General features: G+C 44.4%; 1 protein-coding gene across 1 annotated transcript in view; it reads left to right on the top strand.

Moving 5' to 3' along the window:
- The window catches only part of LOC134651775 (E3 ubiquitin-protein ligase Ufd4), a 46,066-nt gene extending 35,909 nt beyond the window's left edge, over positions 1-10,157 (top strand). The window contains exons 35-46 of the mRNA XM_063506885.1: positions 465-705; positions 920-999; positions 1,342-1,531; positions 2,271-2,411; positions 2,657-2,780; positions 3,124-3,322; positions 4,452-4,576; positions 5,596-5,711; positions 6,106-6,313; positions 6,964-7,170; positions 8,091-8,270; positions 9,927-10,157. Coding sequence (XP_063362955.1) covers positions 465-705; positions 920-999; positions 1,342-1,531; positions 2,271-2,411; positions 2,657-2,780; positions 3,124-3,322; positions 4,452-4,576; positions 5,596-5,711; positions 6,106-6,313; positions 6,964-7,170; positions 8,091-8,270; positions 9,927-10,064 — 1,949 coding nt within the window. The 3' untranslated portion in view covers positions 10,065-10,157. The remainder of the gene's footprint in view (positions 1-464; positions 706-919; positions 1,000-1,341; positions 1,532-2,270; positions 2,412-2,656; positions 2,781-3,123; positions 3,323-4,451; positions 4,577-5,595; positions 5,712-6,105; positions 6,314-6,963; positions 7,171-8,090; positions 8,271-9,926) is intronic.
- Positions 10,158-15,155: the final 4,998 nt, after the last annotated feature.

Below are 15,155 nucleotides of genomic sequence, written 5' to 3'. Positions count from 1 at the left end.
GTAGTAGAGGTCCTGGTAAAAAATATACCAGGCCGCGTAGCCAATGTGCCAATCGCTTACGCTCCGTAGCGATCGAAGCGCAACTGTCACCGTTGCGCTTATATGGAAGAGTGATGGAGAGACACAAAGCGTTTCGTTGTCGAAGCGATAGCGATGGTCAGCTTGGCTAGGCCGGCTGTTGTTGTTTCACCGTCGATCGCTTCGCCAGATTTTTAAAACCGAAATTTCAGCAGCCAGCGGGGACGCATCTACTGGGGGCGATAGATTTGTCGGAAATGGATCGTCAAATGTTATCGTTAGCGCTTGAAAATCTAGGTACAGCATATGTGTGACGTCGTATAACGTTATTTACTTAGCTGTCTGAACTAGGGCTCCTATAAGACTGCCGGACGCTTCTACTGAGTAATAATCTGACACTGTCACGTTTTTAGTTCTCGTTAGTTTACTCACGCTTCTCCTTCCAGATCTCGACATACCCCTAAACGAGTCCTCCGACACGGAGGAGGCGTCCCCCGCCCCCTTGGCGGCCGCCACCCCCTCCCCCGCCCCCGCCGCCCCCGCCAAGCTGCCCGCGCTGCGCCTGGTGCTGAGCTCGGGCGCCGCGTCGCTGCCGCTCGAGCGGCCCGACTGGACCCTGTACCGCGCCGTCGTGCAGCTCAACGCCCGCCACAACCACCAGGACTCGCACAGGGACACCACTTACACGTCAGTATACTCACCCCGTCACATCTTGGACAGACACGTCCTTTTACATATATTAGTATGCTGTTGAAAATAAATGGTCTATTAGGGTTATTATATTATTTTACGTTTCTCCTAAAAAGCTTTCGGGAGGAACGTTGGCCGTTCCCCCCGAAAGCTCCCGGTCCCGATTCTAGTTCCTTGGTACGACTCGAAAATTAATGTCCTTCCTTCTCAGATTAACATATAAAGAAGTGGAGGGAATGGAAACGTTCGCCGCGTCCAGCGACAGCGAGGACGACGAACCGGGAGATCCAGGTAAGCAGAAACATCGGTTTTTGTACTGCAACACTTAAATTGCCTTCCTAATTCACTGAAAATACGCCAGCCTATTTGAAACACCTAAATATGTTTGGCTGTTTAATGGACCTATGCCTTGATTTGATATGGCCATTTCGACTTTTAAAAAGTTTGGAACTCGACAAATAATGGAATTTGTATGCAACATTGCAGTCCCGAAATCGAGACTGCAATGTTTTTAACTTTTTAATTTTTGACTGATCATAAACTACGCACTTCGCGACCTATTTTTTAACCGGCAACGTCGACTTTGCCGTCCATTTTTGAGAAAAATGTGATTACAATATTGCGTTATTACAGAGCGAGGCGTATCAGGCGCCGAGACGGGCGAGGGCGCCGCGGCGGCGGTGTGCGTGCGCGTGCTGCGCCGCCTGCGCGCCGCCGCGCCGGCCCTGCCGCCCGACGCCTTCCTCTCCACCAAGCTCACCAACAAGCTGCACCAGCAGCTGCAGGACCCGCTGGCTCTCGCCGCGCACGCCGCGCCGCACTGGTGAGTGCCGCCCGACGCCTTCCTCTCCACCAAGCTCACCAACAAGCTGCACCAGCAGCTGCAGGACCCGCTGGCTCTCGCCGCGCACGCCGCGCCGCACTGGTGAGTGCCGCCCGACGCCTTCCTCTCCACCAAGCTCACCAACAAGCTGCACCAGCAGCTGCAGGACCCGCTGGCTCTCGCCGCGCACGCCGCGCCGCACTGGTGAGTGCCGCCCGACGCCTTCCTCTCCACCAAGCTCACCAACAAGCTGCACCAGCAGCTGCAGGACCCGCTGGCTCTCGCCGCGCACGCCGCGCCGCACTGGTGAGTGCCGCCCGACGCCTTCCTCTCCACCAAGCTCACCAACAAGCTGCACCAGCAGCTGCAGGACCCGCTGGCTCTCGCCGCGCACGCCGCGCCGCACTGGTGAGTGCCGACCGGACTTGGAAACGAAAACTGTAGCCAGACGGACGTAGCATGTAACATTTTAAACGTATGCGTGTTACGCCGCCGACGCCTTATCCACCAAGCTGACGAACAAGTTGCACCAGCTCGCTCGCGCTCACTGCTCCCGCCGCGCCGTTAGACGAGACCCGATTGCCGTTGAAATACATTCGGCGAACGGCTTACACGCATAACATACATATGCCAATATACAGCCAACGCTTGATGCCTGCGTTTGTCTACATAGAACGAGCTGCTCGTGTTGCGTCTCGATCTGTGATAATTCCATTATTAACTTTTGTTACTATGCCAGGTGCCAACAACTGAACGACTGGTGCCCGTTCCTGTTCCCGCTGGAGACGCGGCAGATGTTCTTCGCGTGCACGGCGTTCGGCACCTCGCGCACCATCGTGTGGCTGCAGGCGCAGCGCGACCGGGCGCTGGACCGCCAGAGGTACAGACAGCAAAACTCCTAACTGTACATCGGTCACAGAAGGCATAAGGTCCACCGATGTACAGTTAACAGTGTGGGCGATGGTACCATACATACAGTACAAAAAAAAACTCATAGCTTTCAGGATGTTTCGAAGCTTCGATATCTTTTTTGAGGATTTGAAATTAATACAAATACAAATATAAATACAAATAATTTATTGAGAAAAGTATAGTACAGTGGTAATGTTTTGTTTTGGTACCCAGAGCCGGCAACACAGTTTCGCCGCGTCGCGCGGAGTTAGAAGCGACGGAGTTCCGCATGGGTCGTCTGCGGCACGAGCGCGTGCGCATCCCACGGCAACCTAACCTACTGCGATCCGCTATGCAGGTACGTTGTAGTCCATCTGCTGTAAGTGTCGGTTGGACCAAACCGTCTGTCGTCGTTAAAGCGTTTGTTAAATTTTATTCTATGGGAAGTTTCATAGATCTCTGCTGCGTGACGTTGATCAGTCTGTTAACTGTGGGTAGAACTGACCCTAAAAAGACAAACCTAACGATAGAACAAAATATTTAATCTACGATCCTCGCAACAGTCGGATTTGCGTAGATTTGTCAGGATATAGTATGTTTAAATTTCGGTTTAGTTCAAGAAAAACTATTATATGAACTAGGGACATACTTATGAATGAATTCCATTCGGCTAGCCGTACATAAAGTGTGTGGTTCCGCAGGTGATGAAGGTGCACGCGGGGCGCAAGTCGGTGCTGGAGGTGGAGTTCGCGGGCGAGGAGGGCACGGGGCTCGGGCCCACGCTGGAGTTCTACGCGCTCGTCGCCGCCGAGCTGCAGCGCGCCGACCTCGCCGTGTGGCTGCACGACGCGCAGCCGCACCACGCCCAGCCCGCGCCGCACCAGCCCTACCTCCTGGACGGTACGCATGCGAGGCTCCTCTCCTGCCATCATTCTCAAGCTTTTAACTTGTAATACAGTCGCCATCAGGTATATCGGAGCGGCCATGGAGTTCACAATATCTGGACACGCACTCAATGACGTCCGGTCTGGCCTAGTGGGTAGTGACCCTGCCTGTGAAGCCGCGGTCCTGGGTTCGAATCCCAGTAAGGGTATTTATTTGTGTGATGTGCACATATATTTGTTCCCGAGTCATTGTTGTTTTCTATGTATTTAAGTATTTGTATATTAAATATATCGTTGTCTGAGTACCCACAACACAAGCTTTCTTGAGCTTACCGTGGGGCTTAGTCAATTTGTGTAATAATGTCCTATAATATTATTATATTATTATTATAATGACAATAGAGGCGCTATTTGTGAACGCCTGAGCCGCTCCGATATATCTGATGGCGATTGTACAAGTGGAAATCCCTTTCTAACAAAAGCTGTCAAAAAGTAACATCCGCTTGTAAAAAGTTATAAGCTTTAGACAAACGGGCCCCTGACGTAGACCGACTGGCTGACTGACGTACACATTTGGAACGACCGACATAAAATTCGACATGACAATTATTATTATTATTTTATTATTTATTCAGGTAATTACAACACAATATCTAATCTTAATTACAAAAGTATCGGTAAACCAGTAAGGTTTGTCTCGATACTCCAGGACATAAACACACCAGTTGACGACAGACAGCCGAACAAGGCAGACGACGGCAACAGACCGTACAAATACCAACAAAAAAATCTTCCACAATGTCATAGCTAATAGAAGGGTTCACACGGAACAAACCGCCTCGCGAGGAATTTGCCGCGCGAAGAAGGTCTATCTATGTAGATGTGCATCGCTCAAAGCAAACTCACTCGAGGCCGAAATATAGCGGGGATGTACCATCAGCCGTAAAAGTGCATGGCGAATTTATCAATGAATTCATTTATAATTTCTCCATGCCATTTCGCAGCTCACTGTACATACCATGTGATTGAAAAAGCGCACGAGAAACTAATCTAAGTACCGTCATTGTGTGCGCCAAAAAATCAAAATCCTACGACAGATGAGTTCAAAAGGTCCTAAATTTGAACCCTTCCAATGTTGTCCACAGAAAAGCCCCCGGGCTACTACGTGACGCCGGCCAACGGCCTGTTCCCGGCGCCGCTCCCTCAAGACTCTCCTATCTGTGATAAAGTTTGCAAATATTTCTGGTTCCTAGGAGTATTTTTAGCTAAGGTAACCCATCATTCTTTTGCTCTTAATTTGCAATTTACACCAAACGGCTAGCGCATGTCCTAGCGGAATCTTGTCAAAACGTTTGAGCCTTATCTAAATCTTTTTCGATTAACCTAATATTTTCCAACCGTACTAGTTTTTAGGGTTCCGTACCCAAAGGGTAAAAACGGGACCCTATTACTAAGACTCCGCTGTCCGTCCGTCCGTCTGTCACCAGGCTGTATCTCACGAACCGTGATAGCTAGACAGTTGAAATTTTCACAGATGATGTATTTCTGTTGCCGCTATAACAACAAATACTAAAAACAGAATAAAATAAAGATTTAAGTGGGGCTCCCATACAACAAACGTGATTTTTTGACCGAAGTTAAGCAACGTCGGGCGGGGTCAGTACTTGGATGGGTGACCGTTTGTTTGCTTGTTTTGCTCTATTTTTTGTTGATGGTGCGGAAAGGGTTCCGCACCATCAACCCGGTCAAATCAGGCCGGTAAAAAAACCGGCCAAGTGCGAGTCGGACTCGCGCATGGAGGGCCATGCGCGAGTCCGACTCGCACTTGGCCGGTTTTTTTTTACTAAAGTCAGTTTAATACAAAATCTGGGTACTATAATGGTCAATGGACAGTTCCATTCAAAAAAACAAAATGACAGTTCATTTTAGTACATATCTGGGATTTAAAAATAGTGCTTACAAAACTGAAACTTAACAAAACTTGTTCGCACAATGTTCATGAGCGGGCGCAAGCTGCCACGGTAACCCTTTGACCGCCAAAGGCGTCAATTGACGGGCGCAGCTGTAGCTGGGCTGATAATGGGCTGTAGCCCATTATCAACCTTCAGGCATTTCAACAAGGTACATAATGACGCACCGCACACGATAGGCGTGGCCTTCAAAGGATTAATATGAAATGTAACTAGTTGCAAAAGGTTCATATTCCTTTGACACCACAAGATGTAGATCGCATATTATCCAATCACGTCATAGCTTTTGAATGTGGAATGTAACCTTGGTTGATGGTAGGTTTTACAAGACGGGCGGCTGGTGGACCTGCCGCTCTCGGAGCCGTTCCTGCGCATCATGTGCGGCGAGGAGTTGAAGAACGAGCATCTGCAGGAGATCGATCCTATCAGGCACAGGTATGCAAGTCGTACATTTATTTTTTAACCGACTTAAAAATTCCCAAAGGAGGTTCTCAATTCGGCTGTTTTTTAGTTTTTTTGTCCAGGTCTCCATCGGTTGAAGCTTATTTATAAGCGGCTCCAAGCCCTAGAAAGATCTAGGTCATTTTATAAATCAAATCTTATTCGTTTTAGCTAATTAGTGGTCAAGCAACATCAGTCGTGATTGTGATCGCATTTTTGTATATACTTGAGTATCAATATTTAGCGTACTATGTTGGTATTTGTAACTCTATTATGACTTATCGTATATTACGTCCGCATAATAAATAAAGTTTTCTACCTTAATCGCCATCATGTTCGTTGATAAAGTGGCATCAACAGAAAATCGTATTGAAATGAATCCTTGTAGGTTCCTGCAAAACGTTCTGGCCGCGGCGGACCAGTACGACGCGCTTCAATCGGACGCGTCGCTGTCCGCGGAGCAGCGCGCCGCACGCGCGGCTGAGCTGACCGTGGAGGGCGCCACGTTCGAGCAGCTCGCGCTCACCATGACGCACGTCGCGCCCGGAGACCCCGCCGCGTTGCAGCCGCTCTGCGACGCCGGCGAACACGTCGAGGTACCATACGAGTACTCTACTGTACAGTTGTTACTACTAATCATGCAATAAGATCGTAAATTGTATGTAGAATAGTGTTCAAACTTCAAATGTTAATTAATTGCGTGAAGCTTTACATTTTTGCGTTTTAAATTTTCATGAGGTAACGTAACTGAAAATGAACTTAAACCGCAATCTTGTAAACTCCTTACTAGGCTTAAATTATTACCCTTCGCATGTCTAAGCAATGATCAGTGCGCATCCATTGTTTCAATCTATCTAATCTATCTAATACCTTTAAACGAGCAATTCTTGCATATTTATTTATTTATTTATTTATATATATATATATTTCGGGGATCTCGGAAACGGCTCTAACGATTTTGATGAAAATTGGTATATGGGGGTTTTCGAGGGCGAAAAAATGATCTAGCTAGGTTTTACCTTTAGGAAAACGCTAATTTTTGAGATTTTATGTTTTCCGAGCTTCGCTCGGTCTCCCAGATATTAGGTTTAAATTCGTTCAAACTAATCAGTGCTTATACATACGAAGATTAATACATTTTATCCGCGATATGATATGATAGTAACAGAGTGGCATCGTTTTCGTACCCCGTTTAGAGAGAATCATTGAAACCGATTCGATGTAACGTATTTTATTTGTTGTAAAGGTCGGCGCGCACAACGCCCGCGCGTACGCGGAGGCGAGCGCGCGCTGGATGGTGGCGGACGGCATCCGGCGGCAGGCGGGCGCGTTCCGGCGCGGGTTCGCCGGCGTGTTCCCGCCGCGCCGGCTGCGCGCCTTCAGCCCCGCCGAGCTGCGCCTGCTGCTGTGCGGCGAGCGCGGACCCGCATGGACCAAAGAGCTGCTCTTACAGGTACATTATTTAACTGGCGAGTTATTTATGACCATACATCGGGGTTTTCGGTGCGGGAATGTTTTACAATAGCCAAATAACAGGTAAAAACTGTAAAAAACGATACTAATTTAACATTTCTAAGCACGTTTAGACCTTACTACCTACGTTTAATTCATAGTTTGGTAATTATTTTACAATAAACAAAGTTATAAATACGCGAAATCATTCCCGCACCGCAAACCCCGCAAAAATGTATGTTTATGACGTGTGCGATTCAACTCTTTTGTAGTGCGCGTGGCGCGATCGCTGCGGGGGACCCTCGAGGGAGCCACGAGTCGACGGAGCCCCGCCGTTTTCTCGCCAAAATAGTGTTTAGTTTTAAGTTTGTGGAATTTGTGTATGCTAGTCTATTTATGAGGTATTTGTAATTTTATAGCCCTTGTTGCCTGTTTTTAGGGTTCCGTACCCAAAGGGTAAAAACGGGACCCTATTACTAAGACTTCGCTGTTCGTCCGTCCGTCCGTCCGTCTGTCACCAGGCTGTATCTCACGAACCGTGATAGCTAGACAGTTGAAATTTTCACAGATGTATTTCTGTTGTCGCTATAACAACAAATACTAAAAACAGAATAAAATAAAGATTTAAGTGGGGCTCCCATACAATAAACGTGATTTTTTACCGAAGTTAAGCAACGTCGGGCGGGGTCAGTACTTGGATGGGTGACCGTTTTTTTGCTTGTTTTGCTCTATTTTTTGTTGATTGTGCGGAACCCTCCGTGCGCGAGTCCGACTCGCACTTGGCCGGTTTTTTTATAAATAAATAATAATTGTTTTGAGGAAATAAATGTGTTTTTTACGCATACGCTATTGGCATAAGGTCACATTTGTAATTTAACCCTTTCAGACTGTACTGAAACTAACAACATCCCATTTCCACAGTACACGGAGCCGAAGCTAGGCTACACCCGCGACTCGCCCGGCTTCCTCCGCCTCGTGGAGGTGCTGGTGGAGATGTCGTGGCGCGAGCGCAAGGCCTTCCTGCAGTTCGCGACCGGCTGCAGCAGCCTGCCCCCCGGCGGGCTGGCCAACCTACACCCGCGCCTCACCGTCGTCAGAAAGGTACGACACAACTATTCGCTAGGTGCACGACTGGTCGCCCTGTAGCCCGGGCGTAAGAATACGGCTACGGCATCCCCTGCCTGTCGTAAAAGGCGACTAAAAGGGGTCCTTGAGGTCGGAGACAGTCGCAGCTAGGGACTGCGACTGCAAAAAAGAGGGGACCCATAAAGGGGGACAGCGCTAGGACGGCACTGGCGGGTTCATTGGAGATCCCAGAGCCGTCCGAAATGCGCCGAGGAGGACTACTGGGAGGTTTTTAGTCGGTGAAAGTCCGACATAACCTCCGTGCTGTCCCTGCGGTGCGGAGGTATCCATAACGGATTTTCCTCCCAATACAAAAAAAAAAGGTGCACGACTGGTGCTGCCCTCATTTTGGCAGACTTTCTACGTTAAATCTTATGGAGTAAAATTAGTTCAAGCGGCTGCCGCTAGTACTAATGGCGGCCATTCCATAAGATTACCTGTGTTTGTGACGATCAGCGCCACTTCCCCCTCCACCGACTTCGCACCTTGCCAATACGACGGAGTGGTTCGTGACTTACTAATCACTTGCTCCACGTTCACCGCATCCGCTGCAAGCGTGAAGTCTTGCCGAATGACAAAGCTGTGACTCGTTGGTAATGTGTAGAAAATATAAACAAGAAACAATGTGGCGCGGTTGGCGATATCAGCTGTTGCCGCCAGGCAGTTAACTTGTTGGCTGGTGATAAACAAAAATCTTGTGCTAATTAAATAAAGATAAAGATAAAAGATAGTTTATTCAAGTAGGCATATATGCTTTATCCAGTCGCATCGTAAAAACGAAATCATCTAAAGTATAGTATCGGTTTCGAAACATGAAACTATTCACTGCGTGTAGCTGTAGACTGGTTTGTCTTTCAATGTTATTTCTGTTTATCGTTACCATGGTATAATAATATACTCCGCCTGGTACTCTCTTCTGATATTCGCGAATGACCTAACTGTCACTTGCCTACGTCATCATGCTGTTTACAGGTTCTCAAACTTTAAAATGTGGGAGAATTTTAACCAACGGTGAAAATTATTTTAACGGCATTAATTTTAAGTTATTCATGTAGAAACATAGTAAAATAAAACAAATCTATACTGCACTTTTCACTCCTACTCTTACAGTTCCGAATAGAGCAGCCAACCATTTTCGTAACAAAACATTAATTACCAAGCTTACGACGTGAAAAGTTTGAAAAACACTGCGACTGCTGACACTGAGCGAGAAGGAAATAACAATTAACACGCGTTCGACAAGGATGACGGTCAGGGACAAAATGGCGGATTGTCAAATGTGACAGCGCTATCCTGTGTTGCCAGTAGTGTAAACAGAATTACCCGAACGTCTGAAATTTCTTTCGTGAATCGGAAGATATTGCTAACGAATAATTAAAAATGACGTGTTATTGTTAAATTTAAGATAAAATACATATAAATGAAAATTATAAAATTATAAAGAAATATTTTAACTTATTAACCATAGATATAATGTACCCATGTAACATGTTATGTTGAAATAAGTGGCAATGTTATTGTGACGTAGGCAAGTGACACTCTGGGAAGAGAAGACCATGTTTTATTAGACCATGATCGTTACCAATCTCGTATTTCTCATATCTCTGTACCGAACCGTCGTTATTTCTGCAGGTGGACGCAGGCGACGGCTCATACCCCTCGGTGAACACGTGCGTGCACTACCTGAAGCTGCCCGAGTACTCCTGCAAAGAGGTGCTCCGCGAGCGCCTGCTCGCCGCCACCAACGAGCGCGGCTTCCATCTCAACTAGACCTCTCATGGCGACCCAGCGAGTTCCTAATGTCTGTAAGCCGTTAGTAGAAAATAATTGTATTACACCTTGTACCTCACCTCTACACAGATCGAGTCGCCTCGCGAGGTAATTGTAGTGCCTCGCACGCGCGGCTTCAATGCCTCAGTCGAAACACGTCGACACAGACCGGGCTTCGTGTGGTAAAATCCTCGTGAGGCGGATCGTTCTCTGAGGCCTATTGAGGATTGGCGCTTCCACGGCTCGCAACGTATCAATGCGACTGAATGATCTCAACTTATGGTGTAATAAGTTACTTGGCTGCTTGTTACTGACATAATTGACTTGACTGTTTTAGTAATTTGTACTCTTGGTAAAATAAATATTCAAATTACAATGGGTATGCGCATATTTTCGATTTATAACACCTACGAACTCGGAATTGAACTATAACGGAATACGGCTTAGCCGCAAACAGCCAATAGCGGATGAAGACGTGTGATAAGAAGAGTTATTATTGGCTTAAATATTTCTCCACGGTACGCTGGTTTACGTATGTACGACTTCGCAGTCTTTACGAGTAGGTGCAGTCGACGTCTAAAATATGTATACATTTAACGCCTTATTACAATATAATAAGATGCTAAAATGTTAACATATAACTTGGATGCCGACAAGTAATACCGGCAGTTCACCATGATCTCAACCAATATGCAACAGATGAGTACTCGGCCTACTTTTCTATAGTCTAATCTTACACGTAGCTAAAAAAGACTTGTGTTATGGTGTGACATTAATGCTATAAGACATTCTGTTAATTGTTTGTATTATTTTCATATAACCTACTGCGTTGTACTTTCACCAGCGTATCGTAACTACGCGGACGATATGTATGCGGAGATTTGTGTCCATTTGCGGCATATTTAGGTAGTTAGATATTTTTTAATTTTTTTGTTAGATTTAAAATGTACTTGTAATGACAAATTGGAGTTCTCTCACAAAAAATGCTAAGATAGGTATACCCACGCTGCTTCGAAGCGTAAAGCTTTGGATTCCTCCGAAAACGGTGCCGTCATATGACGGCCGTCATATAGCGGCAGCAAAAGACGGCCGTCTTTACGGTGGCGACATGTGGAAAGTACCACGGCGTCATAACACAACGTCATCCACCAAGGTCAAAGCGGCAAATTTGAAAAATGTAGGCGCGATGGGATAACGTCCCATAGAAAATTTGAATTTCTCGCCTTTTCCTACTGACAAGATTTGCTTGATCATCTATAATTTACTTGGAGGATGAAATATCATCAGAAGAGGAAAATAATCGTAGTACGGAATCACTTATTCAAATCTCGTGTCATTTATTCAAAATGGCGTCACCGCTATCTAATAAAACGTTCACGAAACTATCGACAAGGTCATGACGGCCGTCATCTTACGTTACGTTGACAATCAACGTAACGTAACGCCGTCTAGGAAACCGCGCCATCTTGTTTACATAGACAACGTTCTGGTGACGTCAGTCAACGCTATATAGCGGCCGTAATATGACGGCACCGTTTTCGGAGGAATCCAAAGCTTAAGCATTAACCTTTTTTCACCAATACTTTTTGTCGTTTTGTAAAACGTGTTACTATTCATTTGTATACTTGGGTCGGCGATATCAAAGGAAGACGATTTTTATGTGTTACCTAATACATACTGTTTGTGTAACATTTTAGACGTACAACCTATTGTTTTTAAAGTAGTAGGTACCTATTCAGATTTATGGCTTATTTAAAATCTATTTTTTTATTCGGTAGACTTAAATGACAGTTCATAGTATGAACATAAAATGTCATTTCATACTAAGAAATGTTATTTTAGCCTACCGAATTAAAAAATAGACTTTAGACGGCGCGCGAACTACGACGTATACGATTTTAGTTTCATTGCGGACCATTGAGGTTCCATCAATTCAGCCGACCGATCAAACGACGCAATGTAATGAAACTCGCATGCGAGTTCTCGCACCGTCTAAATGAGCCCTTAAGATCGGTTTTCCTAGGACAGCGGTGCCGTCATATAGCAGCCGTCTCCATACTAAATAATACGGCTATATATGGATGTCGTAGTATTTGTATGGAGATGGCCGCTATATGACGGCACCGCTTTCGGAAGAAACCAAAGCGTTACTGTCAATTTAGACATCTCGTTTTTATATAAATGTAATTGAGAACCATTATATTTGTACCGTAACGTGATATTCTCAATACATCCACGCTAATCTATTTCTGAATACCACTTTAGTTAATCTGGGTAGGAGTAATGTAATCTCGCTGAAGATTAGTTACCGTGGCCAATTATATATATAAAGTACAACACTATCGCTGGGTCGGGCTCTTTTCAATGTATTTACATAGTGTCTTGATTTGTGCTCTTAAGTTTTTGCTGCTATCATTATTGTAAGATTTGATTAAAAATATAAAATAAGAGAGGCTTCTGTTTTGTTAGTGAACGAATACTTTTGACTAGATCTCTGTGATGTTTATATTCATATAGTTGAAAATGACCAGATTTGTAACTTTTTGGGTGACCTAATCATGGATTCACTCGTTATTGAATATTTTATAGTTGAAATTAGTAAAACATATAAAAGCACGACGTATGTGCTATTTGCAATCACCTTAAAACGTATGATTCGCTTGACAAAAAAATTTAAAAAGCTGTTTAACTTGCATCTACAATAGACGTTTGAACTTTCATTTATTGTATTATTTATAATATTGAAAATACACCATTTTGTCAAGTGATAGTACTTACTGATATACGCCTTAGCTAAATCTAAATTTTAAAGTATGCATCGCGTTTGGTGCTTCCATAACTGTCGTATGTATATCGAATTCTGTACTAAATACTCTTGTACCGAATAACAAACCAATGCTTATGTTCAATGTATACTAATCATGATTAGCTAATTCACACGAAAATGCACTTTGGAAAATGTAAAATGTGAAACCAAGAAAAATATATAAATTCAGGGTGTAAAACACTATATACTAATACTATTTTAGCTATGTTCCTTTTATTAAGTAGTCAACTAAAAGTTGATATTGTGATGTATGAAATATTTTACGAATTAAAAGATATTTAGTTTATCATAATTAGGCGATTAGATTAAAATTTATTAACATTGCAGCAACATATAGCGCTCGGATCATATTTGTTGTTGAGGATTGTGTCAATAAATTAAGCAAGAATTTGAAGCATTTTACTTATATCCCCGAGAATTACCTTGTATTATTGTCGCATTCGTTGTCCCAGTTAAGCTTTGGATTCCTCCGAAAACGGTGCCGTAATATGACGGCCGCTATATAGCGTTGAATGACGTCACTAGAACGTTGTCTATGTAAACAAGATGGCGCGGTTTCCTAGACGGCGTAAGATGGCGTGTAAGATGACGGCCGTCATGACGGTGTTGATAGTTTCGTGAACGTTTTATTAGATAGCGGTGACGCCATTTTGTATAAATGAGACGAGATTTGAATAAATGATTCCGGTATACGATTATTTTCCTCTTCTGATGATATTTCATCCTCCAAGTAAATTATAGATGGTCAAGCAAATCTTGTCAGTAGAAAAAGGCGCGAAATTCAAATTTTCTATGGGACGTTACCCCTTTCGCGCCTACATTTTTCAAATTTCCCGCTTTGACCTTGGTGGATGACGGTGTGTTATGACGCCGTGGTACTTTCCACATGTCGCCAACGTAAAGACGGCCGTCTTTTGCGGCCGCTATATGACGGCCGTCATATGACGGCACCGTTTTCGGAGGAATCCAAAGCTTTACCTGTCACTTATACAGTGAAACCTGCACCCCTAGCACATGCTTGGCGCGACAGTATCTACCCGTCTTTTTCTAACTACGTTAATAAAAGAGGGACGGGTAGCCTATCTCGCGGCGAGATACTGTCGTGCCAATCACGTGCTAGCCCGGCTGTATTATACACATAATCCTACCTTATCTCGTGGAATAGGCCTGAACCAAAGAGTAGTAAGTAGGTATATTGCCCAGAACAGTCAAACGATTTTTCGTTATTGTTGCGTTCAGTACGAAGCAAACGAAGGTCAATCTTAAGCGCTACCGATGTGACCCCCATTTACACAGCATCCTATATTTTATGAGTTTATAACATGATCATAGAGGCCAATTCGAACGTAGATTTAACATGAAAATGATATCTATATGATGTGTTAAAGCTGTCTTTCTCGCATACATTTTGCTCGTAATCGAATTTAAACTGTCCTGAGAAATTCTAACATTGAGTTGACCGTAGTTATGCAGAAAACGACCAACTAAATTTTTTTATCCATGCAGTAAGCGACCAAAGCCACTGAGTTAGGGTGTAAGTCACTGACAAAAATACTGCTTTCTACAGAAGTGCTACAGAACAACGGTCGAATAATTTTACGATTTAGACTCGCACAACACAACATGTCAACATGTCGTGCGAGTGACTTAAAACAAGTACGGCTACCATCAGTTTGGCACTGACATAAACGCCGTTGAGAACGTAATTTACTTTCTATAGGTACATCTCGTTTGCAATAATATGCGAGTACGAGCGAGATGTATAGAATAGTTATTTGTACAACAAGAGATCAAAGTTTGATATTTCTTCGAGTGCTTATTTTGAGTCCCGTGCAAGCGAAAGATTTTAGAATCTTGAGCGTAGTAAGGGACTCAAAAGCTCACGAGATGTAAATAACTTTGATCTCGTGTAGTTCACAAAACTTTTCACCTCAGCAGTGAGAACATATTAGAGAACCCGAAAAATGTATTCCTTCTTAATCATTTACCTCTATTCACTCATGTTTTCTTAAGATATACCAACAATTAAATTTTCACCTCAGCAGCTCGAACAAGGGTACTTTGCTACTTAAAAACAGTGAGCAAAATCGCATTTTGCTCATTTTGTCTCACTCAGTGAGCAAAATGCGATTTTGCTCACTGTTTTTGAGTAGCAAAGTACCCTTGTTCGAGCTGCTGAGGTGAAAAGTAAATTACGTTCTCGACGGCGTTTATGTCAGTGCCAAACTGATGGTAGCTGTAAGGTGGTCTATTTGATTTGATTT

Source organism: Cydia amplana, chromosome 1 (genome assembly GCF_948474715.1).
Source record: "Cydia amplana chromosome 1, ilCydAmpl1.1, whole genome shotgun sequence".
Lineage (NCBI taxonomy): Eukaryota > Metazoa > Arthropoda > Insecta > Lepidoptera > Tortricidae > Cydia > Cydia amplana.
Note: the sequence above shows the minus strand (reverse complement) of the source record. Positions and strands in the feature narration are given on the sequence as shown.